At 54.8% G+C, this 23,035-nt stretch overlaps 1 protein-coding gene across 4 annotated transcripts in view; it reads right to left on the reverse strand.

Moving 5' to 3' along the window:
• STARD10 (StAR related lipid transfer domain containing 10) overlaps nt 1-23,035 on the reverse strand; it is a 29,836-nt gene that overhangs the window by 4,057 nt on the left and 2,744 nt on the right. The window contains exons 1-3 of one of the 4 annotated variants that reach the window (XM_024572611.2): nt 22,808-22,919; nt 21,340-21,646; nt 90-237 (exon numbers count right to left, since the gene is read on the reverse strand). In XM_024572611.2, the coding sequence (XP_024428379.1) occupies nt 90-237; nt 21,340-21,543 (352 nt within the window). In that variant the 5' untranslated portion in view covers nt 21,544-21,646; nt 22,808-22,919. Of the gene's footprint in view, nt 1-89; nt 238-21,339; nt 21,647-21,955; nt 22,237-22,807; nt 22,920-23,035 lie in introns of those variants that run through there. The other 3 variants (XM_053924571.2, XM_053924572.2, XM_024572610.3) reach the window with 3 other exon arrangements.

A 23,035-nucleotide genomic window follows, 5' to 3' on the forward strand; every position in this document is an offset into this window, starting at 1 on the left:
GCAGCCCTACATCTCAGCCTGGCCCTGGGAGCGACCCCCAGGAGGGAGATGGGAGAAGGAGGCAGGGAAGTGCGCCGGGGCCTGCTCACAAGAATAATAGCCCACGTCAGCATTGACTGTGAGGCGAGCGATGTCGAAAGTCTCAATGACGTTGCTGTCCCACTTCTTTCGGTATTCAATGTCGTGTAGGACATCATAGAGAGTCTCGGCTGGCACATCACGGCACTCCATCCGGCACTGCAAGACAGACACATGGGTTGTAGGGGTCACATAAGGCTCAAAGCCCTGGTGCCAGGGGACCAGCGGGGAGACAGGCAAAGGGGAGAGGAAAAGAACAGGAAGCAACAGTGACCTCGGAAGCCAACATGGGCTCACCACTTGCCATGGGTCCTGTCCAACCCTCCCAGAAGCCACCTGTGCCAGGAGACAGCAGCCCCTATATCCAGACACTATCTTCCCCTATCTTAGCCCCCACCAAACCTCCCCATTAGTCTTAGTTTCCTCCTCCAGGAAGCCTTCCTGAATTACCCAGCCAGACTTTCTGGACTCCCATACACTGAGTCTCCATATATCTGTGCCCTCTTGGACCCTTGACCTTCATGGTTGGAGGCTCACAGTTGACTTGGCACAGAGGCTGGTATGCACACGTGTTAAATGAAATGAAAGCATGAAGGAGCAAACAAATGCCTAAATGGCTGATTTCCTTCCTCCATGGTACTTTCCACCAGGCCGTGCTATTTGTCCCCCTTCTTTTTTAATCCAATAAGAATCTTTGGATTTCTTCTTTCTTTTTAAATTACTTTATTGTTGTTCAAGTAGAGTTGTCTGCATTTTTTTTTAATTATTTGGATTTCTTATTACTTTTAAATCTGTCTTCAAAGAGTTTTCCATCAAGGGGAGAAAAGAGCCAAGGATACCTTTTTCAAAATTTAACCCTCACAACAACTCTGCCAGACAAGAAATCGAAGGAGGAAACAGGCTCAGAGAGTTTAAGTGAAGCAACTTGCCCAAGTCAGCCAGCTGGGAAGTGGCAGAGACGTGGGATTTACTCCAGATCACGTGCCGGGAAAGCGAGTGAGAACGGAACCATCTCAGGGTTCTCCGTCCGGTGCTGCAGACAGACACATGGACTATCAGGGTCACACTGGGCTCAGAGTCCTGGGGCCAGGGGACCAGATTTGGGCTCAGCAAGAGGAAAGTCAGTCCACAGCCTTGTTCTGTAATTCCTTTACCCGAAAGCCCAACCCCCAGAATCAAGTTCCCTCAGCAAGGGAATGGGTTTTCTTGCAGTTTAAAAAGGTCTCCCAGAACTGCATGTTCAGACGGCCCCAGGGGACGCACGCGCATTGCTTTTCCCTAAAAAGGGCCTCCACGCAGTCGCGTGAGGGAGGGTCGCACGGGACTGCCCTTAATCTCAGGTTAGGCCTCAGCACCGCTAACCATCTGAGAGGCCACGGGAAGGACACATCACCACCTGCTGGGGTTCTAGGCACCAGTGAACTAACTCATCAAGCCCTGGATAGACTTCACTTTACAGAAGACGCAGAGGACAGAGGAACAAACTCAGTGTCACCATGAGAACACAACCAGACAAAGCCGGGTGGTGAGACATCCCTCAGGGTTACTGGTCCAGTCTTTTCTACGGATCGCCACACGGAACCGCGCTAGACTAAGGGACGTAGAGGACACAAGCACCAGATAGAAAGTGTGGCCCTGAATTCATGCTGGCTGGGACACAACAGCTAGAAAGGGCGGATCTGGGACAACTGGGGAATGTGAACACGACTTGAGTGTTAGATGTGCCAAAAGTGTGCTGAATCAAAACGGTGGAGATTGCTGCCTGAAAAAAATGCGAATCGCAAAACGGAGTGCATGGCGTAATCTCACTTGGGTGGCGGGTAATACATGCACAGAAAAGCTCAGGCATCGCGACTGCTAGGGTGTTAACAGCAGTGATCTCTAAGGGACGAGAATATGGTGGGTTTTTTGTTGGGTTGTTTTTGGTTTTTTGGTTTTTTTGCTGTTTGTATTTCTAATTTTCTAAAATGTATAGCACTGCTTCTAGAATAATGGAAAAAATTTAAATAAAAAAAGTTCCTCCAGTAGGTTCTCTCTGGAGCACGCCCATGTCCTTCTTCTCAGGCGCGTATCTTTACTTTTCTCTCCTCAACTCTGAGGGTCCCCACAAGACTTGCAAGGGTAGCGGCAGGGAGCAGCCACAGCTCATCCTGGGCTCACCCCTGACCCAATCTCCAAGGCCCCTTTTCTCTGACTCTTTAGTGAGCTAACAGCAGCCCTACCTTGGCTCACTTCTCTCCTATAATGTTTCTTGGGAGAAGAAGCACAGCCCTGCTTCCTAGGCTCTCCCGTTGCTTCTTCTGCCCTATGCCCTTCCTTTATTTCACTGCCCCCAGCTTTAATAAATGAACTCTTAAAAAAAAAGTTCCCTCAGAGATACTGAGAGGTGCACTCACCACCCGCCAGGTACCACCCTCAATGCTTTGTACACATCACGGCGTTTTACTCTTACAGCAACACTCTGAGGTATTAGCCCCGTTTTAGAATTAAGAAAACCAGAGTTCAAGGACAGACTTCAGCCTACAAACACTCTCCCTCTCTACTCTCCTGCTCCATGAGGGGGCATGACTAGATCCAGTCATTTAACAGCCCAGTTCCAGCCCTGTGTGGAGGGCAGAAGAGCCAGAGATGAATCTGGGGCCTGTCCTCAAAAGGCTTCCAGTGGAAAGAGAAGACCTACTTGAAAATGAGGAGGTTCCCTAAACTGTCCAGTGGGGGCACAGAGGAGGTCAGCTCTGTGGGGTGGGTGGGGAGTCAGGCTTCACGGAGAAGCTTAGTCTGGACAGTAGGTGTCTGCCAAGTGGCCCCGACAGAACGAACAGCCAGGGAACAGGCGCAGAGGCAGATGAGAGGGGGCCTGCAGAGAGCCGAATGAGCTCCATTTGCTCCAGTCCCCGTGGTGTGGTACAGCCCAGCACTCACAAGGCCCTGGTTCCAGGTCTCCTTGGAGAAATAGATGATTCTGGGGCTGGGTCAGAGTACGTATGAGATGAGCCTGGAACATCTATCTTACGGTGCAAAAAAGGCCCTACCCACAGAATGCCAGGGACCTTGCCCGGAGGACACGGGGCCAGCATGATGAGCTTCCACCGGTTTAGGCCGCCAGCTCATCAGGGTGTGCCTGGTGCTCGCCCGGTGTCAGCATTCAAAGTCCGCATCCTGGGAAACCCCTCAGACCCGGGCAAACGAGGACAGCTGGCCGCCTCCCATGGGCTAAAGGCGGGACACCTGGGTATTAAAATAAATGATGAGTAATGATAGTAACAAATTGTATTCCACTGAATAAAATAGGAAACCAAAGTACATACGGGTGTGAATAAATAAATTGAATGTTTAATAGGGGTATTTACATAGTTTCAAGGGACCTTCCCATCAAACACTTATTACAAAGGGAAAATGAGTAACTTCATGACAGAGAAGCCTGGCAGATCCCACCTTAGTCAAGCGACCAAAGTGAATGTCATAGTAATGAGCGTCCTTGCTAACGATCAGTAAGTGAGTAATGACTAACGTCATTAGTGCAACTGGGTGCTGCCGGGTAGGACACAGCGAAAAGAACATAGGCACCCCTGACAGGGCATTTCTGCCAAAGATGGATAACCTAAATCTAGTCACAGGGTAAGTCGGACGAAGCCAAAATGAGGAAGTTCCACGAAATCACTGGCCTTTAAGGGTCAGGGTCATGGAAGTCAGGGAAAGACTCAAGAGCCATATCAGACTGACTCATGAAATAATGAGACTAATGAAAGCTGAGTGAGTGTGTGAGTGAGTGAGTGAGTGTGTGAGTGAGTGTGTGAGTGAGTGTGTGAGTGCATGAGGAGGGGTGTGACCCGGAGCCGGGCATGGGAGGAGGCGGCAGAGGCCGACCTGGCATCACCGGGAGATTCCAGACAACCTTCTAGTCAGCAGCCATGTGGTGGCCCAGGTGCCGCACCAGACACCCAACGCACACTCACCCTTCAAAGTGCGAGCCGGTGTCTTGCCTGTGCTGCAAAATAAAAAAACCGAGGCCCAGGAGGGTGAGTGACTTGCCCACGTCAGGCAGCCAGAAAGCGGCCTAGCAGGGCTTCGAGACAAAAGCAGATCTGCCCGTACTCCTGACCATCAAGGCGCACTCAGGTGGGGCTCCTGAGGAAACCAGAACGACTCTGAATCCCAGTGAGGTAGCTGGTTTGGCTTTGTAAGTCCCCAGATGTGTTTTGGTGGACGGTGTGTGCGTGGAGGGGCCGTGACTGCAGGATGGCGCTCTGTGGGAAGGCCTCTTTCCTGAGGCCAGCCTCAGTGCCCCGGCCCCACTGTAGCCCTTGAGTGCACACTGAGCGGGGGCCCACACCACCCGGATTTTGCCCATTCTCAGTCCAGCCTCAGGATCAGAACTGTTGTGACTTCGGACCAAAGGCCTCCCTCTAAGACAGGAGGCGGTGGGCGGAGCACGCAGAGCCCCAAGACAGACTGGGCACCTGTTGAGAGTCAACTCTGCATAACGTTTTATTTTCAAGATACAGATGGAAACTTCAAAGGTTTCCCAGCTGGTGGCAGACTCTCAGGGAGGATGGCCCTGTTGGGGGAGGCACTGGGAAGGTAGGAGCCCTGGCTGTGGCAGCCCTCCAGGTGAGGACACTGAGGTCTGGGTGGTGGTCTAGACAGCAGAGAGTGTCCATGGGCTCCCACGGTCACAGCGACTGGCCTGGCTCCTAACCCAGCTCTTTCCACAGCCCCAGGAGGCCAGCATGGCTGCGCCCCAAGGCCGGTCAATTACATCTAGCATTGTTCTTGCCTGCTGGGCCAGCTGCCACATCAGCAAAGACAAGGTGTAATTCTAAGAGGCTTTGGGATGCATGCGTTGGGGTAGGAGTGAGTTATTGGAGAGCACCTGGTGGATGGGCCTCATGCATGGAAAGCACATCCACTGGGCCCTGGGCAAGTCAGTCACTTCAGGTGATTACCTGGGAGCTCCCCCTGGAATCCAGAAGGGGAGGATTCCACACTGGGGAGTGTGGAAAAGGGGAGGAGCCACACTGGGCTGCAAAGCCCTTAAAGCCTGGTTACAGCAGGGAGACTGACAAGCAGCCATTTCACAGCTGAGAAAACTAAGGCCCAGGGTAGATACAGACTGTGACCCCTGTACCCTATTCTCTCCAGACCTCACGAGGGGGAGAAGTGTTACTGCCCGGAACCCCTGGTGCCCCCCGCCCCCCCGCACCCTGAGTCCCACAGAGCCATAAACAGAAAGTACTGGACAATCAAGGAAGGCCATCAGGGAGACTCCTGCAGACTTTGGGTCAGGCAATCCCAGGTTCCAATCCTCTCCTTGGGCACAAGATTTAACTCTCCTGAGTCTCAGTTTCCTCGTATGAAAAATGGGGATACCTGCCCTGGCTGGTGTGGCTCAGTGGATTGAGCTCAGGCCTGTGAACCAAAGGATCTCGGGTACAAATCCCAATCAGTACAATTTCCAACACATGCCTGGGTTGCGGGCCAGGTCTCCAGTAGGGAGCACTCCAGAGGCAACCACACATTGATGTTTCCTCTCTCCCTTCCTCTCTAAAAATAAAATAAAATCTTTTTTTAAAAAAAGAAAGGAAAATAGGGATACTAATAGTACCTATGGCATGGGGATGTTGTGATTACACTAAATGAGATAATGTACATAAATACTAAAATATACTAAAAAATACTCAAATATACATAGCAAATACTCAAAACACAGTAGCTGTTATTACTCCAGCAGGCTTCCTCGAGCAGCCAGCCATTCACCCTTCCACAGGCCAGGACTAAGTAACATGTGCGTCCTTTATTTTGTGCCCTAGGCACCTCTCCTGCCTTGCCCTGGCCCTGCCCTTCCATCCAGCTGCTCACCACTTTTGGCAGTCCGCTGTGTTCCAGGCCTGCAACTGGGCGGCATGGACCCAGGGACAAACCGGACCTGAGCCCTGCCCCAAAGGAACCCCGTCAGGTGGGTGGTAGGAAAGACACGGGCACGAAATCCTCATAGAGAATGTGCAGTGTTGGGGGATGGTGGGTGGAGGTGAGGGGACTGTGGGACCAGAGGGTGAGGGAGTCTCAAAGGAGAAGGAGCTGAACTGCCACAAGGGGAGAGAGGACACTTCAGGCAGAGACTGGTGGGTTCAAAGGCCTGGAGGCTTCACTAAGTATGTACAGAGCAGGGCCCAGTGTCTACGCTGTGTCTCACTCTCCCCCTCTCCTCTCCCCCACCCCTTGCTGCGCTTCTCTGGGAGACTTCCTAATGCTCAGCCTTAGAGGAGGAGTCTCCATGTGAGGAGGCAAAGGGCGGGGGGGGGGGGGGGGGGGGGGCAGCAGTACCTCCCAGGACCGAAGGAGATGCCTGACCTGAGAGAGGGGGAAAGAAGTCAGTCAGGTCACCCCCATGGGGCTGTGGTACGTAGCCAAAGGCCAGGGCAATAACAAGCAAATTGAGACAGACAGGTGAACTTGAGTCTAGCTCCCACTCCGAGACCTCACACAGCAGGTCTCCAGTATCCCTGCCCATGGGCTATATGGGGCCCACCAAACATTCCAAAGTTCCAGGGGCCCAGGAGATGACCTCCTCCACCACGACTCTTTGGGTTCACTGGGGATACTGAGGCCAGAGAAGGGTAATGGGCCCATCTGGGTTCAACCCCTCAGGCTGTGCTGACTTCTCCCCGCGTTGCATTTTAGCAGTTTGGTAAAAGGAGTAACTGTTAGGCAACTGCCCTTCCCCAACAGAACCATGTTCAAGTCAGAGGAAGTCCTCTTAGGCACTAAGCATCAATCAATCACAGCCCCAAGCAACAGCCACAACCTCGATCACCCCTACCATGTGCTCAAGTCACTAATGTATTATCCCACAAAGGAGACAGCAGTACAGGGGCTGAAATTTAGGCCAGCCCACCCTTGCCAACTGTTATGGACACCGAACTGCATCCTGTGGAGAAATCGTCTCTCACCGTCCCAACACCCCCAGTGGGTGTCATCATTTCCATTTTACAAATGCAGACAGTGAGGCCTAGAGAGTTATAATGATTGACCAAGGCCACACGGTGGAGCAGAGAACCAGAGCCTGAGTGTGCCTGACCCCAAAGTGTCAGGGCATTCTGCTACTTTCAGCAGGGAGCAGCACTGGCCCAGCTGGCAACTGGAGGCTGTCTGAGCTAATTGATGGTTATTATGCAGTGCTCATTGAATTCAGAGGGCTTGCTCCCCGGGGAGGCGAAGCCCAGAGGTTCTTCATCTGAATGAGGTCACTGACTCCATCCTCAGACTTCACTGGATCCAAAGGCAGGGCCACGCTTTCCCAACCCCCAGCATTCCCAGCACTGCAGCTCTGCACCTGGAAGCCCCTCTGAGAACCTTTCGGCCATGGCGTTGCCCCATCAGGCCCAGCCAGGTCTCACAGGCTTGCAGTCTACTCAGCAGTTCCAGGGGCTGTCTGGGTCGGACAGGCCTCTGCCCTGGCCACGTCCTACCTGGGGGGCCTTGGCTTGAGCAAAGGACTCCAGCTCTGAGTCCCAGTATCTTCATCTCTCACACAGGGATAATCCTCCCCTCAGGGTAGAGCTGTGAGGATTAAATGAGGCTTGGACAGAAAGCCTTAGCAGCTGCCCTTCCTCCAGCTCCGGCTCCAGCAGCTTTCCTGATTTCTCAGGCCCTGCTCCGGGGACCACGTTCCTTATGGTCCCCAAAGGGCAGCCAAGATATACAGGGATAAGGAACAACATTAAGAACAACAAAAAAGCCCTCTCTCTCCACAGAGTAGACCGACAGGGGAGGGGGGTGGCCCTCTTAACACCAGGGCCCGGCACAAATCCCCCAACACACACACCACCCTCACAACCACAGCCTGACGCCGCCCTCCTCCTGTCCGACCAGGGCTGAGAGATGCTGAGACCATCTCCAGGGACCCCTCCTCCCTGCCTGCTCCGGGTTCTCCACCCAGGGCCCGCTCACTGCCTGCTTGCTGGCTTCAGGGCCCTGCATTCTGCCCTGCCCAAAGCCCACAGGGCCAGCACTGAGACAGGCTGACAGAGCCCCTGCCCTTGCTTCTGGGTTTCTGGGGCCCCTAGAAGGGAGACCCCCTAAGATCTTCCTCCATGCCCTCTGACATCTCAACAGCGGCACAAGGGCACTGACACCCCGGGTCAGGGGAAGCAGTGATGGGGGCGGGGTGGGGGGGGGCGGCGTAGGAGGAGAGCGGTCCGACTGGTCCTCCCAGGACCTTCCTTGGCTGGCTCCTCTCCTATTTTGTCTTCCAACTTTGGCCCATTTGGGTTCAGTCTGCCCTGTCCCTAAATTATGCAGGTGGGGCTGGGGGCCCACCCCTCCAGCCCCCACGCCTGGCTCCATCAGCAGCACTGCGGATGCCGACGCATCGATGCGCCTGCAGTGCCGTGGCCCCCGCCCCGCCCCGCCCCCGCCGGGCACAGTTTAGCGAAGCCCTGCTGCGGGAACAGCAGCCTGGACAGGTGAGCCAACAAAGAGGCTGTGCCCGTCGGAGTTTCTCTTGACTTTCAGAGTGCCCGGGCTGTGGAATTCCGAGAAGAGTCAGCGTGACTCCTGGATTCTTGTGAAAACCCCTAGGGCACTTGAAGCTGATTACCACTTCTGCCACCGTCCTCATAAAATGGAGTGCGGGGCTAAGGCACGTTCTGATGCTTAAAGAAAAGTAAATTAAAATTGTCCTGAGGTACCCATTTATACTGAGTAACTTAGCAAAACCATTGATAATACCGCTGCCTGTGAGGGTGTGGCAAAACGGGTACAGTGAGTGACAGCAAACCTGGGTTTCACTATCCTGAAAAGTATTCAGGCAAACATTTTTAAAATCATAAAAATGTATCTTTCAACTTAGTTCCTGGGACCAGGACCAAAAATTTAGCATCAGGGAAAAAATATGCAAAATAAGAAAAAGTTGTTACGATATTCATGAAAACATTATTGTACTTGTAATTAGCAAAATACCTCGTGTACTGGAGAACGACCCTGCCCAGCACCACCAGCAGGGCCTGGCTGAGGAAGAATGACACGTGAAACCCATGTCTCCATGGTCAGTTAATATTCGACAAAGGGGGAGGAGAATACAATGGAGTACGAATAGCCTCTTCAATAAATGCTGTTGGGAGATCTGGTCAGGTATGTGCACAAATATGAAACTAGATCAGCAGCTTACCCCATACACCAAAATAAACTCAGGATGGATATAAGACTTAAATATAAGTTTTGACACCATAAAAGTCCTAGAGAGAAGCATAGGCAGGAAAATCTCAGATATCCCACACAGCAATATTTTCACTGATATGTCCCCTAGGGCAAGGGAAATAAAGGACAGAATAAACAAATGGGACCTCATCAAAATAAAAAGCTTCTGCACAGCTAAAGAAAACCATCAAAATGAAAAGGGAACCAACCGTATGGGAAAACATATTTGCCAATGATACCTCGGACAAGGGTTGGATCTCCAAACGACAGGGTCTGGCAGAAGTAATGGCTGCTTGAGTGTGGTTGATAGAGTAATAATATGGGGGTAATAATTTATAGTTTTAATTTGAACATTTTGCCTAAAATGTCACATGGGGCGCTTGGATGTGATGTTGTCACATTACAGAACTACATGCTCATGAGTTTGTAATAAGAAAGGGGCGTTATGTGTGCTGGACCCCGTATATAAAGAACACACATGGCTCCACACCAGGAAGACAAACAATCCAATTAAAAAACGGGCAAAGGACCTGAACAGACACTTCTCCAAGGAGGACATACAGAGGGCCCAGAAAGGATGCTCAGCATCACTAACCATCAGAGAGATGCAGATTAAAACCTTAATGATACCACCTCACACCTGTCAGAATGGCCATCATAAGTCAAACAACAAGTGCTGGCGAGGTTGTGGAGAAAAGGGCACCTAGTGCACTGTGGGTGGGAATGAAGACCGGTGCAGCCACTGTGGAAAACAGTATGGAATTTTCTCGGGAAACTAACAATGGAAGTGCCTTCTGGAACCCGGCAATTCCACTGCTTGGATTATGCCTAAGAATCCTGAAATACCAATTCAAAAGAACCTATGCACTCCAGTGTTCATAGCAGCATTATTTACAATAGCCAAGTGCTGGAAACAGCTGAAATGCCCATCAGTAAATGAGTGGATCAAAAAACCATGATACATTTATACAATGGAATACTACGCAGCAGAAAGAAAGAAGGAGCTCCTAACCCTTTGTGACAGCATGGGTGGAACTGGAGAGCATTATGCTAAGTGAAATAAGCCAGGCAGTGAGGGACAAATACCATATGATCTCACCTATAACAGGAACCTAATGAACAAAACAAACAAACGAGCAAAATAGAACCAGATGCATGGAAACAAAGAACAGACTGACAGTGACCTGAGCGGAGGGGGCAGGGGGAGAAGGGGGAAAGAAGGGGAAGGGTCTAGTTAAGGAGTATGTATGCATGACCCATGACATGGATAACAGGGTGGGGACTGACTGTGGGAGTGGGGGGTGAGGGGGCAGGGGACAGCAATGGGGGAAAAATTGGGACAACTGTAATAAAACAACAGTAAAATAAAAAAAAATTTTTAAATCTAAACCAAAACTTAAAAAAAGAATGACACATCCCCTTGATAATTGCTGCCAGCTATGGAGGACTGTGGGCTCCCCCAGTGTGGAGGCAGGGGCAGGGGCTGAGACAGCTCTGAACCCTCAAAACCCAGGACAGGCCTGGCAAGGAGCGGCTGCTGGAAACGTTCATGAATTAATAATCCTTTAGCAATGGGAGCAACTTTCGCAGATGCAATGCTAAATGAAAAAGGAGGATATAAACCTCTGCCTGTGCCATAGTCTAAACCAGCAATCTTCAACCTTTGCATCTCATGGCACACATAAACTAATTACTACCATTCTGCGGCACACCGCGATATATATTTTTTGCTGATCTGACAAAAAAAATTCGGTTCATTCAATCTGGACAGCTATTGTGCTGGCTGTTGTCATTTTTTTATTTGACAATCTAGGGGAAAAGAGGTCAGTGTCCCTGACTAAACAGTCAGGTATTGCATGTTTCAAAAATTCTTGTGGCACACCAGTGTACCGCCGCACACTGGTTGAAAATTGCTGGTCTAAATTATGTATAAATTATCTACACCCTTGAATGAGAGCTAGAAGGAACAGAGAGAAAGTTTTACACGGAAGTTAAGGCTCTGGGTGATTTATTTTTCATTTTTAGATTTTTGTTACTGTTGATACAATGTAGTTTATACAAGATATAGAAACTATATATGAATTTTTCTAAGTTTGGAATGTTGTCCAGTTGCCCCGGACGGGTGGCTCAGTTGATTGGGCATTGTCCCACACACCAAAATGTCACGGGGGTGATTCCTGGTCAAGGCACATGCCTAGGTGGCAGGTCTGATCCCCAGTCAGGGTCAGGGCGTATACAAAGAGGCAATCGATCAATGTTTCTCTCTCACATCGATGTCTCTCTGTCTCGGGCTCAGTCTCGGTCTCGGTCTCTCTCTCCCCGCCCCTCCGTCCCTCCCTTCTTCTCTCTCTCTAAATCAAAAAACATGTCCTCCGGTGAGGATAAAAATAAAAATAAAAAAGAATGTCCAGAAGAATCCCAAGGTCCTTGTTCCCTGGACATGGAAGCCAGGACCCAGCTAAGATGGGGCCTGAGGCTGCCCGTGCTGATGCTCAGTCACTTTGGAAATGCTCTCCATCGCGTGGCTGTGCTGGAAGTGGGGCCAGAGGGACTCAGGGCGCTTCTACTGTCTGGCCGGCACATGGGCATGACAACCCTGGGCAGTCAGCGTAAGGACACAGGGAAGCTGGGGGTGAAGGTACAGGGAGGGGCACCTAAGTGGAGTCCTAAGTGATGAAGAGAAAGCAGACGGCACCCACATGTAAGAAGGAGGAAGAGACTGCCGGCAGAGGTGCTGACATGAGCCCAGGGCCTGGAAACGGCCTCAATGGGATGGGGGAAGGAGAGGGCTCACACAGTTCCAGAGGTAACCCGAGTGAACGAGGACAGAGGTGGAGGAAATGGAGCTGTCCCTTGGGTGCCTCAGACTGTTCATCCTTTCATCCACTCAGTAAATGTGAATGGTGTGCCAGCTCTGCCCATGCTCCGTGCTAGGGGCTTTGCAAATTCACCTAGTCCTACCCTCTCAATTACCTAGGAGGGAAGCTTATGCCCATTTACAAACGATGGCTCAGAAAGGTGAGGTGGTAGAACAACCAGGAACCCACTGTGACCCAAAGTCAGCCCCCAAAGCTATTCCCCAAGAACCAGGCTCTGCTCTGTGGAGGACCAGGGTATCCCAGGCGGGCCAGCCCCTGGCCAGGGGAGGACCGTCCTTGGGGGCTCCACACTAGGGGCCGTGGCTGTTGGGGCTGGCTCTGCCTGCAGTGGGGGCAGCTTGAAGATCACAGAGAGCACGTGTGGTGTGGTGGGCCCAATGCAGGGTCTCCTTCCCCCACTTTGGGCTCAGTGTTCCCACCTGCAAATGACCAGACGAGTCCTGCGGCCCACTCTTCTGAAGAGAAGGAGGTCTAAAATCAGATACCCCCTGCCCTGGCCACTGTGGCTCAGTTGCTCAAACATCACCCTGCCACCGAAAGGTCGCTAGTTCAATTGCTGGTCAGGCCACATGCCTAGGTTGCGGGTTCAACACCCAGGTGAGGCACATGCAAGCGGCAACCGATCCATGCTTCTCTCACGTCAGTGTTTCTAGCTCCCTTTTCTTCTGTCTCTCAGATGAGAATAAAATAAACCTTTAAGAAATAAAATAATATATCCCTCACCCATCTTCTCCCCAAAAATGGGGCCCATCTGAGACTCTGGTGGGGCACGGAGGTGCTGCTATGTTGCCCTGAGACAGAGCTCCTGAGTCTGCTCAGGCAGACCAAGCTGGGCCCTCTGCGGCTCTCCATCCAGGGCTAAATGACTCATGGCTGCTCGGCCTCCTTCCTCCTCCCTCCCCCTCGACTCCAGCAGCCTACCTGGACCCCCATCCCCCAGGCTCATGAGCAGCAGGCCCCAGCTCTGCAGCAGTGAGGAACATCCTGCTGACATCTCAGAAGCTGACCTCCTGGTCTGGAGCTCTGCTCCAGCCCCGGGGGAGGTGGGGCAGCCAGACAGAGGAGGGGGAGCTGAGAAGAAGCAGAGAGGGGATGGGCCTGGAAGAAAAGGGAGGGGGTGACAGGAGACCAGTGAGATAAGACAAAGCCAGGCCCCACACACAGACATCAAGACAAAGACAAATTGGATAAACGTCCCCCTGGGCTCCCAAACCTCTCCAACAAACTGCAGACTGCATCTTCAACAGCCTCCTGGGGGTCAGCCCCCGGACAGCATGCAGGCCTCTCGTATGCACTGTGCCCACCACTGTTATCATGTCCACCCCAACGCCTGCTCCCTCCTGTGCCTGGAACCCAGGCAAGGTTCTGGACTCGTCCCTCACTGCCATCCCTGGGACTCCACTCAGCCAGGGCCTTCCCAGCAGCCCCTCCTCACAACCCCAGGCAGGCCTCGCCATCCTTGGTGGGAGTACTGCAGACACATTCTCATCTCCTGGCTCCCAGGACTATCTGTCCCCTGCAGCCAGGGAGCTTTCTGACATCCAGAGCTAATGATGGCACTGACCAGCCCGAAAGACTCTGCTGCCTCTCTCTCTGCCGTCGGCAAACCCTAACTGCAAAGCATCCTCTTCGCTCTGGCTCTGGCCCCACTCCTTCCTCACCCTGAGTGCACAACTCAGTCCCTGGGAATCTACCTCCCTGAGGGACTCACCAAGACCCTCTCAACTTGCTGCCTGGCTCCTGCTGGCCTCCCAGCCCCTCCCCGCCAGATTCCTGCTGCCCTTGGCCTCCCTCAGCCTGAGCTCTCAGAGAGGTCTGTCATATCAGCCTCCCACTAGGACTTGAGAGCAGTGCCTGGGTCCGATCCGTGTTGGTCCCCAGCAGCAGCATAGCAGCTGACAGGGTATGTGGGAGGCATGAGAAGTTTGTTGAATGAATAAACAACTGGGACAGAAAAAAATGGAGGAAAGGGATACGTAGCTACATTAAGGCAAATGCAGTAGCCATCAGAGACAGGAATAGGAAACATACCCTCAGGGGAGACTCTGAGACCCACAGACAGGCCCAGAGAGAGGCCAGGCCAGGCCAGGAGGCTGGATGGGGGCGGGAAGGGAAACCTCGACAGAGTCAGAGCTGCACAGAGCAGGGGGCAGGAGCCTCCGGGAGACAGCTGAGGAGACATAACTGGATCAGAGACAGCTCTGCTGCAGTGAGGGGGTGTGACTCACACGCAGAGTAACACCAGACACAGAAACACACACAGTTTCACACTCAGGCACACACACAACCTCACAGGCGCACCAGCACATGTTCAATAAGGACACACGCTCATCCACAACCCAGCTCCACACAGGACGCCCACACATAGAAGGCCAGACAAGCCCCATCACACCGTCCTGTCCTCGAAGCACACAACCACCATCTGGTGTCCTATTTACTCATTCGCTTGCTTCTGTTTTGCTTATCTCGCCCTCAAGATGTAAACCCATGACAGCAGGGCCTAATCTGTCTGGTGTGCCACTAAGTTCCTGGATATAACACAAAACTTGGCGTGTAGTATGTGCTCAATAAATATGTGTTGAATGACTGAATGTTGGAGACACACAAGGGAATACCATCCCCTCTGGTTGTCAGGCTCTGCCTCACCACCTCCCTGGCCCAGTACCAGGTCCCTGAGAGGGTCCAAAGACGGAGAAGGGCGGTCTTGGAGATGGTAGAGGGCATCTCAGGGAACCAGGGGAAGGTGGAGGACATGCAATGAAAGGACGAAATTAAATGGCCTGGGCACTGCATGGGTGCTCACCCCCTCACACCCCCTGTGTGTCGGGGGGAGTGCGGGGGGTACATGTACAAGCATTGTTCTCCTGCCCCAGGACATACAGATTCTAGAGACATCAGAGGTAGCAAGTACCTGCCTGCAGGGAGCCCAGGCTGAGAGGCAGGGAGGCAACAGTTAAGCTAAGGCCCCAGAGAACTGCTCCAGCTGTCCTGTGCCACGTGCCCCATGCCACCTGCCCCAGGCTCTCTTTAATGACAGGTGAGAAGAGCCTGCATTTGGCATGGGACCCACCACTAAATTCTGGACCCACTACTTTCTTCCACTGCCTGTGTTTCTGAAGCTCCAGGGGCTCCAGCGTATCAACGCCAGCCCCAGCATGCCAGAGGAGATAAAGGGAGGCACCTCAAGCCTGCCACCTGGTCTGAGCAGCTTTCCTCCCACCTGTTGCTGGAGCAAGTACATCTGTCCGGGTCAGGGGTCATGGCTGGAATAGGGTTCTATCCCTGTCTATGTCAGTGGCAACCTGGTGCCCAGGTGTGTGGCCACTGGTCCCTCAGGAACAGGCTAGAGTGGCCCAGGGAGGTCCCAGATCCCCAAAGAGTGCCAGATGCATGGGGTCATGGGGCAACTCTGGCTCCACGTGGCCCAGCCCGGCGTGGGGACGTGGGGGAAGAAATAAGACCCATCTGTCTCTTGGACTCCCTCCTTTCTTTTATCTCCTGAAACTTTAAAGACTTTCAACTGGAAACTGAGCTGAGGCTCGTTAAAATTTAAAAGCCAGAGGCTGGGGAGCTGGGCAGGGAGGGCTCCAGAGCCAGCCTGGCGGCGGCTGGGGTCTCTTCTAGCCCCAGGGGACACTGACTAGAGGCACCCACCCCACTCCCTGCCCTACTCCCATTCACAGGATTCCTTGTCCCCAAAAAGGCACCAAGGGGGCTGCGCATCCACACCTCAACCTGAATAGCACTTCACAATTGACACATCGCAAAGGGTTATCCTATGACCACATGTCCCATCCTTTGTTCCTCCCAACCCTCTGGATGCAATCCCTTGCTCCATTCCTAGCAGCACCTCCTTTAGTGCAGGCCTCGGGCCCTCTGTCCAGAGGATACAGCAATAGCCTCCTCCTCCCACTGCATTATGTAAAACCCTCCCCTGAAACCCCAAGAGCTCCAGGATCCAAGTCCTAGGGGCCTTAGTCTAGCTCTCTCAACACCTCCAGCCTGGAGATCCAAGCCCCACACCAAACGCCTGCCGTTCTCCTACTGCACTGCCCTGTTTCCTGCCTGCTCCTTTGCATAGCTGTTCTTCTGCATGGCCAGCTCCCAGCGCTATCAAACCGGTATGCCTCACTCTCCACCCAGTTCAAAAGGGATCACCTGAGCGTTCCTTCTCTGTGAAGTCTTCCCAGGTCCCCAAGGCTGGTTCAGAGCCCCCCCTCTGGGTCTCCACAGCTCCTGTGACAAGTGGCTGCCTCAGCACCCAAACAGGGAGCTCCTTGAGTACAGGGCTCAAGTTTGATTCCCTTCTCTGTCCCCAACCTCCAGCACAGGGCCAGGCAGAGGCCCTATAAGCGAACACCCACTAAATTTGTGAGTGAATGAATGAAAATGCCTGGGACAGGCAGGGCAGCACCACCATCCACATTTAACAGATGAGGAAGTGAAAGCCCAGGCAGGGGCAGCAACCTGCCTATGGCCGTGTGGCTGGTACTTTGGAGCCAGTATTCTCTCACCTACAGCCTCAAACAGACCCACACACCTCCTCCAGAAAGCCTTCTCTAAAGTCTCCAGCCACTTTTGATCTTTCTCTTTCTGAGCCCCGCCGCCCCCCACCTAAAGGCTGGCAAGGCCTTAGCTATCTGCCCTTACTCTGTGTCCAGAACCCCCTACCATGGCCTAAGGCCAGGATGGCCTCTACAAACCACCTGCCCAGCAACTTCCTGTAGAAATGGGGAAACTGAGGCCCAGAGGGGACAGAGGCCCACCCTGCACCTGAACTCACCCAATGCAAAGCCCTAAAACCAGATTAACTCCCACCTCTGCCACCACAGATAAGAAAACTAACTCTAAAAGGTGAAGTGACTCCCAAGGTCACACAGCAAAGACTGGGCTCGTACCCAACTGGGTCCCCTCCAGGATGCCCTCCCACAGTGACATAGCACAGCAAGACCCAAGTCAGCAGAGAGAGAAAGTTATGAATCATGAGGTCCTGGAGAGAGAAAGGCCCAAGGGAGCAGAGAGATCTCAGCCTTAGAGGTCTCAGCCTTGAACTCAAGGACCTGGGTTCTGATCCTGCCTCAGTCACTTTCTATTTGGCCTTGCCCAAGTAAATTCCTGCTCTGAGTCTCAGTTCCCACATCTATTTGATGGTCTTAATAAGACCAATGCCACAGGACAGTTGTGAAGACACAGCAGAAAGACCAAGCACCTGGCCCCGCCCCTGCCCCCGCCTTCCCCATGACCTTCTGAGTCCCACAGACTTGTACAAGTGAAAAGGGCCCTTGGAGATCCCCGAGATGATCCCTTGACCCCTCATTTCAAAGGAAGAGAGAATAAGGTGCCGAAAGCTGACAGGACTGAGCACTGGCTTGAGAGCTTGCGTGGGAGGGGGGGGCAGGTGGTTAATGAGACAGGGCAGTGAGGGGCTACTGGAGGTTTCTCCAAGGGGTAAGGGGAGGAGCCACAGAACAGGAAGTTGGAGAAGACAGGGCCCCGCTGCCCAGCTTCCTATGGCAACAGGAGCCTCAGGTTCTCAGCCACACTCCCGCAAGAGATCTCCCACCTCTACTCCAGCCGCCAAGCCCCTCAAGCCCCTTCTCACTGGGCCCACTCCTGCCGTGGGGTCTGCCTGCTCCAGGAGTGGACAGGGGTTACCTGGAATTGTCAATCCTCTCCCCACCAGGGTCTGAAAACCTCTGAGGACGAGGCCCAGGTCTCTCCCTCTGCCTCTCTCTCACACGGCCCGCCAAGCGCCCGGGAAGGCCCGCAGCAGCACTGGAGAACCTGAGCACAGCAGCGTCCAGCCCTGCCCAGCCCTGCCCTCTCCTGCTTTCTGCCTCCCATTCCTCATTCCATTCCCTACGGGGCCCAGCACAAACACTGAGTTCACAGGCTCTTGGAGCCACGAGAGCTCTCATGACACAGAAAGAGAGACGGCTCAGAGAGGGGCAGGGATGTGCCCACTGTCACACACACAGAAGAGGACAGCACAGCCAGGAAGACACCAACCTCTCGCCCAGCTGGCCCTGACTGACTGGCAGGCCCTCTGGATTCCCATCTCCCGCAGCACTACCGGAGTCCCCGGGAGCCTGCCCTGGACACTGAGAGACCTGGGTTCAGGTTCCAGGCTGCCCTCTGCCTTGGCCCAGGATGCCCAAGTGTTGGATATCTGCCTCTGGGACAGGGCCTGACCTCCCAGGAGGTGGTGCCCGCCTCCTCTCCAATGCCCAGAGCACAGTGCACGCCTTGGGCGAGGCTGGGCTGGAGGCCAGAGGGAGGGAAAGGGCTTCCAGCAGCCCCTTCCTGTTGTCCTGGCACCAAATGCCAGGCCCAGTGCCACAGTGGCATCCAGGGACCTCTACACACAGGGGTAGGGGAATATAAGTCTGGGGGAAGGGAGATAAGACAGAGAAAATCAGTCAGGTAGGCAGAAAGGCAGATCCGGATCCCTACCCCCACCCCGTGATTACCAGCACAGGGCCAGTCCAGGGGCAACTGGCTTTCCCAGCTCAGGGGCGGGGCCTAGACCGCTGGGGAGGTACGGGAGCGGGTAGAAGCTCAACGAACACCTGTGATTGAGTTCCAGCCTCCAGGAGTGACCCAATCAGCTCTGGGACTTTGGCTTCAGACCTGCAGAGTGACCTTGGCAAGCCACGCCCCTTTCTGTGCCTCAGCTTTCTCATTTGTCAAAGGAGAATGGGATGAGAACACGGTGTCCTTCACACAGTTATTGATGGGGTTGAGTGTCATAGTGTTGACTAAGATGTGAGCCCAGGCGCAGAGGGGCAGAGGCTCTGGAGCCAGGCTGGCCTGGGTTCTACTCAGCGGCCCTGTAGCCTTAGGTCAATGTCATCACAGTTCTCGGCCTCAGTTTCTTTGTAGCACAGAAACAAGCCTACCACTGCCCAAGACTAGCCTGAGGGTACATTAGATGACAGAGAAAAATGCTTGGCTTGAAGCAGGGGCTCTTAGAAATGGTATTCCTGAAATTTTAGGGGTGGGCAGTCCAGGGACTTCTGCCCATCTCCAGAGCTCCACCTGACTTTGCCGAGGGGACCAGGAGTGGGGTACATGACACCCCAGTTCTGCCCAACCTACACCCCACTGGAGGGAGCAGACCTGGAGGGCAGCAACTTGGAGAAAAATAAGACAAAGAGGGCTAAGCTGAGAGGCTGCATACCTGGGTTCCAAGCCCAGCTCTGCTGGAACTTGGCTATATGACCCTGGGCTGGCCCCTGAAACTCTCTGGGCCTCAGCATCCTCACTTGCACCCCAGTGAGGGGGCAGTATGACACACGGGATTGCCAAGGGCCCTTCGGCACCTCCAGTCTCTGCTCAGTCTGAGAGAGAAGAAGGGTCAGGGTCCTGGCTGCCAGGGAGGGTGACTGCCCCAACCACAAGCCCGCAATGCCCTGGTTTTTCCAAGTCCCCTCCGCCCCCAAGGAAGGCTATGGGACAAGTCTGATCTGTAGTGGCGGTCTGGCCCCCAGACCATCAACTCCAGTCCTGAACCTGGCTGGTTTACTCATTAACCAAGCCAGATGGGGGAGGAAGCTCCACCCTGTTGACACAGGGTGGGAGTACGAGACTCAGCTCAGATCTTCCCCTTCCCCCTTCTGGAGAGCCAGCTCAGTGGGGAAACTACACTCGCCACCCCACTGCGCAGCCATCCTTGAGCCCTTCTCAGGTCATGGTCAGGAAAACAACCTTGTTCTCACAACAATCTCGTTCACCTTTTGTTCAGTTGTTCAATTTGTTCCTTCCTTCATTCCATCCTTCATTCAACCAACATCCCTGCTCTGTCTGTGTTGGGTGCAGGAGACACGAACTAGGATGGGACCTGTTCCTTGTCTTCAGTGTGCACCAAGCTGGCACATACCAGCTGCCCTCCCCTTCCCTGCGCCTCAGGCTCAGACGCAGGTCAGGCCCCCAGGGAAGGTCCTCTAGCCCATGGTCCTCGGGCCTGCCTGGGCAGAGTGTCCCAGAGGGAAAAGCAGACTGCAGAGAGTCATAGAGGGGAGAAGGAAAACCAGAAAGGGTGAGCCAGAGGGCCACATGGGGACAGATGGACAAAGCTGTAAATGACTAAGACAAAAGGGATCAGAAAGGCACAAGGTCAGAGACGGTGGAGGGTCAGACGTCTCCGGGGATGAGACCAAGATGCCTGAGTTAAGTCTGAGAGAAGGGCCCAGACAGGAGGGGCTGGAGTGCGGGAAGGGCCCACCATCCCTTGCAACAGGAATAACACACCTCCACAGTTCCAGAAGGACACAGGAAGGAAGAGGCAAGGGAAAGGGAAGGGAGGTAAAGGGCACAGCCTACTGCCAGGAGTCCACTACAGGGAGACCAACCCCCCTCAAAATGTGGCACTCACACAAGGCCAGATGTGCTAGGGGCAACGACTGATGCCTTTGGACTGGAGTCTTCACCAGCCTCTGCCCTATAGAGTTCCCCAAGAGAGGTGAGCGCATGGGGTTCCACACCCTAAGCCTGTCCTGACGAGGCAAAGAGAAAAATCGTGGGGCTATGAGGAACGGGGCTGATGGCTATGAAGGGGCTGATGTGCCCTGCCTCTTCTTGCCTCCCCTTCACCCCCCAGTTCACCCCCAGCCTGGCCCTGAGTAAGGCAGGCACATCCAAGCCCTCCTTCAGGACCTACCAGCCTCAATCCTGAGGCCCTACAGGAGACTCAGGGAGCAGACAGGGAGGGAAGGGGGAAGAGCAGGGCACCAGGCAGGAAGGAATCAGGTCCCTGGCACCCAAGTGTGCAGAGAGTAGGGAAAGAGACCCAGCTTGGAATGAGAGAACCAGGGAGAGACGGGCTCAGTCTCCCACCTTGAATGACTCAGATCAGTACCAGGTGAAGACTAGTGGGGGCAGAGGGGTCCCTGAGGGAGTCACTCTCCTAGATGGGCCTGGCAGTGGTCCACCTTCGTGGATGAGGCAGGGGCATGCAGAAGCCTGGGTTCAGTTTGTTGAACTACAAGCCTAGTCACACCCCATCTCCAGGCCTCAGTTGGCCCATCTGTGTGATGGGGGCTTTTAGAACAAACTGTGCCTCCTCCCGATTCCCAGCAAGAGGCTTGCTCTGAAATGCACAAGCAGGTGTCTGCGGCTCTGCGGGAGGACCAGGAGAGTCCCCGTCGGAGGCGGTGAGGCTGCACGTGCAGTAGCGCAACCCTACCTTGATCTTGTGCAGGGTCCGATCCATCTCCACAGCCTGCACCCACACAGACACACCGGCCTTGCTGTAGGTCAGGTTCCAGCCCGCCTCGGCCTCACACTCTGACCGGAAGCTGCGGAAGTCCTGGTCGTCGGGCACCTGGACGCTGTCGCGGCCCAGGACCGGCCGAGGCCCCTGCGGCTCTGTTGAGGCCGACTTCTCCATGGAGAAACCCAGGGCCCTGGTCCTAGTCCGGCTCTCCTGGGTCCTCCGCGGAGGTTCCAACTACGTCGACGCGGCTGCAGATGCTGACGCCACCTTCCTGGACCTGCAAGACCGGTTTGGGGACGGGAGTGAGTGCGCTGGGGGCGCGGGTGGGGCTGTCCGGGGTCCTGGGCGGTGGAGAGTTTGAGATGAGCAGGGGCTGGCCCCTGGGGAGGGCGAACCAGCGCAGAGCCGTCACTGGGGGCATCCCCAAGGAGCGACCCCAGACCTCTCTGGGACTGTAGTGGGGGCTGCGTGTCGGGTGTGGGGGGAGGGGCTGCGAGAGCCCGTCGGGTCCCGGGGGAGGCCGGGACCGAGGTGACGGACGGTCCGGAGATGTCCGCGCAGTGCTGGCCGGGGCTGCTCAACTCACTCGGGTAGCGGCGCCGGCGCGGGAAGTGCGCGGGGCGGGGTGCCGGCGGGGTGGACGCTCGCCGGCCGGCAGCTCACCTGTGCCGCTGCTCCGCCGGGGCCGCCGGGGGCCGGGGTGCGAGCGCCGCCGCAGCCGCCGCGCTGCCGCTGCCCCGGCGACCGGGGCCACGCAGGGGCTCTGGGGGGAGGAGCAGTGGGTCCCGCCGCTCGGCCCGCCCCGTGGCCCCCGCCCCGCGCGCCCCCTCCCTCCCTCCGGGCAAGGCTCGGGGGCTCGGGGCCACCGCTCGCCGGAGCTGGTATTTTCCAGGCTGCGGAGGTATAGCGGACGGAGCTCGGAGCCCCGCCCCGCCCCGCCCCGCAGGGTCCTAGCGCCCTCCCCGCCCTCCCGGAGGGGACCTGACCCGGCCAGGGCACGTGCTCAGGCAGGGTTTGGGGACAGGGCGGGGAGGGGCCAAGATAGAGCGAGCTCTGAGAAGAGGGGCATGGAGGTGCTAGAATAGAGACTGGAAGGTAATTGCGAACCCCTTCTCTCTACCCCCCCTCCCATACTCACAGGTGCACTACTCTGCAACAACCTACTTACACACAGGCATGCTGACTCCAGAACACGGAGAACCCCCCGCCAAACGACACCCCAGAGACCCAAAGATGGACACACACACCCCACCACACTCAAGAGCAGATCAGAGATGCCCACAGCTTGCATTCCTGACCAACCGCTAGCCGCAAGGTTCACAGGCTGGCAAAATCTCCACTCCCATCTGGGAGCTTTAAGAAGGCTCCCCTCCAGCCTGAGCCTCTGGCCCTTGTCCACCACCACCCCTCCTGAGCACCCATGTGCGTGTCCACACACCTCCCATGGACTAGACTAGGCTCTCAAAAGCTTCTGGCTCCAGAGCACTGGGGCTCCATGTCCCTTGCTAGGCAGAGCTGGCCATGCTCCATAGCCATGGGGAGATATGTCCACCAGCTTTCCAGCCACCCCTTCCAGCCTGGGAGGCTGCCATCTGCCCTCTGGGTCCTAGTGCCAGCTCTGCCTCCAACTGCTCTGTGTGAACTGAAGCTAATAATTCAACCTCTC

Source organism: Desmodus rotundus, chromosome 5 (assembly GCF_022682495.2).
Source record: "Desmodus rotundus isolate HL8 chromosome 5, HLdesRot8A.1, whole genome shotgun sequence".
Classification (NCBI taxonomy): Eukaryota; Metazoa; Chordata; class Mammalia; order Chiroptera; family Phyllostomidae; genus Desmodus; species Desmodus rotundus.